At 40.1% G+C, this 3,709-nt stretch overlaps 2 protein-coding genes across 3 annotated transcripts in view; one reads left to right on the top strand and one right to left on the bottom strand.

Annotated features, from left to right (window-relative positions):
- LOC106820954 (rhotekin-2-like) overlaps nt 1–2,723 on the bottom strand; it is a 12,937-nt gene extending 10,214 nt beyond the window's left edge. The window contains exon 1 of one of the 2 annotated variants that reach the window (XM_014825574.1): nt 2,566–2,723. In XM_014825574.1, coding sequence (XP_014681060.1) covers nt 2,566–2,712 — 147 coding nt within the window. In that variant the 5' untranslated portion in view covers nt 2,713–2,723. The remainder of the gene's footprint in view (nt 1–2,565) is intronic. The other variant, XM_014825573.1, reaches the window with a different exon arrangement.
- A 198-nt stretch (nt 2,724–2,921) lies between these two features.
- LOC106820946 (Golgi-associated PDZ and coiled-coil motif-containing protein-like) overlaps nt 2,922–3,709 on the top strand; it is a gene marked incomplete in the record, with an annotated part of 9,615 nt that continues 8,827 nt past the window's right edge. The window contains 1 exon segment of the mRNA XM_014825565.1: nt 2,922–3,139. Within this exon segment, the coding sequence (XP_014681051.1) occupies nt 2,927–3,139 (213 nt within the window).

Raw genomic sequence — 3,709 nt, 5'->3', positions numbered from 1 at the left:
GCACATTGGTTTTATTGGGACCCATGTTCTCTATCCTTGGGCCCAGTATTCTCCTCTTTAATCACGTTTATTTGATTAAAACATCTCGACATAAAAATCACGCAAACTTCGCTACAAACAAAACTGGCAATCTTGCATTGAATCGCACCGGACAGCGATGATTTCATTGGCCGGTAAGAAATCCAGTGCGGTTCAATGCAAGATTGCCAGTTTTGTTTGTAGCGAAGTTTGCGTGATTTTTATGTCGGGATGTTTTAATAACATAATACGTGATTAAAGAGGAGAATACTGCATGACAAGTGTTTTGTAATGTAGGTAAGATGTTTCTATGTAACACGGCCGTAAATAGTGAAAAGGTTGTCATGAATTTTGCACGACAAAATTCACAGGTTTTGTCTATAGAAGAGTATTGGGCCCAAAAATAACATCAGAATAAAAAAAAAATTTAGGGCACAATTTATTGGTCTACGTGGCGTAGTATGACGTGGCGTAGTACTACGTGTACGTACGTGGCGTAGTATGACGTGTAACAGTCGGAGAACCTTGTCGGTTTAATGCTTCGCCTACTATTGTATTGGCCATATGCAGATGGTTTGTGAGCAGAAAATCAAAATATTACTTCTTTCCTGGTGATCCCCACTATATCTTTTGTTTTGATTTATGTCGGACATCTGTAATCGTACATGCTATATATTTAAATTGTAAAGTAATCACATAGTATAGTATATATTTTATACAATTGTGGTGGGAGTGTCCGAGTATCACCAGGGAGTAATGTGTGTGTCGCACACGCGCGTGTGTGAACTGCCATTGCAAAATAATGTAAAAATAGAGAGACTTAACATCATGCAAAAATAATATGAACAGTTTATAGCATATTGTAATTCTGTTTATTAATGTTAGAAGGTGCATCAATTACAAATATCTTGTTATTATTATTAAATCTTCATTGCATGTAATTCAAATACAAATACATATTACATGTAGATCAGGAGTAGATAATAGGGAAGGAGTGTGACTTCAATAAACAAGGGAAATTCGTCATTTACTAGCCTTATTTACTACGCGTAACTCAACCAACTTGAGCTCAAATCGTACACAGTACATTCGCCTAGCATCGTGCGAAATCGTTTCCTCGTATACACCAGCAATCCGGAGATACAGACTAAAACGTACGACACGATTATCCATTCTTTGGCCATCAATCCGAACGTATTGCCCGCCGAACTTGAAACAAAAGGCAGCTACTAACGCACTCTTGCTCACTCGGCGAGGCGGTGTGGCTCGCTGGGAGATTGGACATCGACGCAACGCTTGGCGAGATAACCTTTGACCCGGCATACAGCTACATACCGGCATACAGCTACATACCGTCATACCGGCATACAGCTGGTATGCCCCCCACGCATGCACGCACGCAATCAGCAGCAGCTCCAGCTCCAATCTTCCAATGATGGTGGTGCCACTACTAGCGCATCCACTTTCAGACGACACAAACACATAGTGACACCCATAGATGCACATGCACACACACAGACACACACACACGCACGCATGCACACATAGAGAGAGAGGAAGAAGGGGGGGGTGGATATGGAGGGAGGGAAGGATGGAAAGGGAGAGATGGACAGACAGACGTGTATATGTGTGTATACATACTCTTTGAAATTATTGCACCGTATTTTGTGTCTGATTATAATTCAACCTAGTACTATTAAAATTGTTTTTGCTTACAGAGTGATCTTGCTCACAAGCGTGAGGACATATGTTCTTCACGGGCAACAAAGGCTGTAATAGAGAAGGAGCTCCATTCTCTCGTTTTACAGCATCATCAGTTACAACTGGAAATGCATAGACTAGCTGGCCAAAACATTGATTCTGGTACCATTAAGAAGAAACTGGTAAGGTTCCTTTCACTAATGTTTTTAAATTGCATTATTTATGCATATATATATCACAAACGGGCAATAATGCATAACAGATTAATTCGTAAGTTGTTCAGTAGCCTTTCCTTTGTTAATAAGTTTCTTACCAGATACAAATAAAGAATAGTCAACATTAATCTCAACGTTAACTTTTGATCATAGACTGTTGACGGAAACATGTTACAGTTATAAGTTTCTAGTGTGCGTGTCGCAAGATCACTGTGTGAGATGGATGTCCGGACGCGTAGCCTAGCGGCTCCCCGTCCGGAACCGGTCGCGTAGCCACGGCCAAAATATAAACATAATACTAAACAACCTAAAACTACCTCGGGTACATATCTGTACTGTAGGGCCTACTCTGTACTACCTGATACGACAACGACCCCATCTGCGATACTGATGCCTGATGGCCAGTGATACTGATAAAGTGATAGGCCTACTGATACTGATAAGGCCTAGTGATAGCCACAGTCACAAGTTCCCTTCTCGCTTAACACTACGTTGGCGAGAGGCCGTGTAACTTGTAAGAGTCGGAGAGCCTGGTCGGTTTAGGCCTGCCGCCTAGTCTAGTGGGTTTATATAGTCTAGAGATCTGAGAATTCAAGCTCGTATTCGTAACACAACTCAACATAACACTAACCTTTGACATGGGGGATTTACAGATATGAAACTTCGTAAGCTTGACGTCGACCATTTTCTTTTTCTTAGGAGTAACATTTTGTTTCCGGGAACTAACTTGTCGCGATGGATTACGTTTGCCTAATGATAATCTTAAAATTGGCGCCATCGATGTTTTATTGTTTACCTCCCCACAGTATATTCGTAAGTTGCCAAGTTGTGGAATTTTTACGGTTTACTAAAACAGGTGGGGCCTTTTATAATTAACATATTTATTATATTAATAATCCTTATTATTTATGCCTAAAATCATGTCGATGTTTAGAGATTATATGTAATGCAATCACCAAAAGAATCTGACAGGTAAATGCGTGTAAACAAACATGGCATCTTATAAGTCGTTTGAATGGTTGGACCTGTTAGAAAAAGAATTTGATAAAGCTTACGTAGACTTAGATATGGTTTTAGGGGAGATAGACAGTGAACAATGTGAATTAACTTATGAAGGAAGAGAAAAAATAACGGCATTAAGCTCTGCTTTTGCTCAGGTGTGCCATAAGAGCCAAGTACTTTATCACAATAACTCCAAATTAGAGGTGAGCTATCTCCAGACTCCACTCCAAGAAACTGTAGCAACGTATTCCTCAGCTTCAAAACTCACCGCGATCTCAGCAACCATATAGGCCTACGCGCGAGAACACAAATTCATCGTGCATTTTTCGTTATTGGATGGGTATATGCTTCGCTAGCCACAACACAAGCTCCCTTCTCGCTTAACACTACGTGGCGTATAGACCAATAATATGGCAATAAATTGTGCCCTAAAAAATGTTATATTCTGATGTTATTTTAGGGCCCAATACCCTACCATAGACAAAACCTGTGAATTTTGTCGTGCAAAATGCACGACAACCTTTTCACTATTTACGGCCGTGTTACATAGAAAATCAAAGAAATACATAAAGTCGTCGCTTTATTAACATCTTACCTACATTACAAAACACTTGTTATGCAGTATTCTCCTCTTTAATCACGTTTATTTGATTAAAACATCTCGACATAAAAATCACGCAAACTTCGCTACAAACAAAACTGGCAATCTTGCATTGAACCGCACCGGACAGCGATGATTTCATTGGCCGGTAAGAAATCCAGTGCGGTTCAAT

Source organism: Priapulus caudatus, unplaced genomic scaffold (assembly GCF_000485595.1).
Source record: "Priapulus caudatus unplaced genomic scaffold, Priapulus_caudatus-5.0.1 Scaffold53, whole genome shotgun sequence".
Lineage (NCBI taxonomy): Eukaryota > Metazoa > Priapulida > Priapulimorpha > Priapulimorphida > Priapulidae > Priapulus > Priapulus caudatus.
This window is presented reverse-complemented; position numbering and strand designations above follow the sequence as displayed.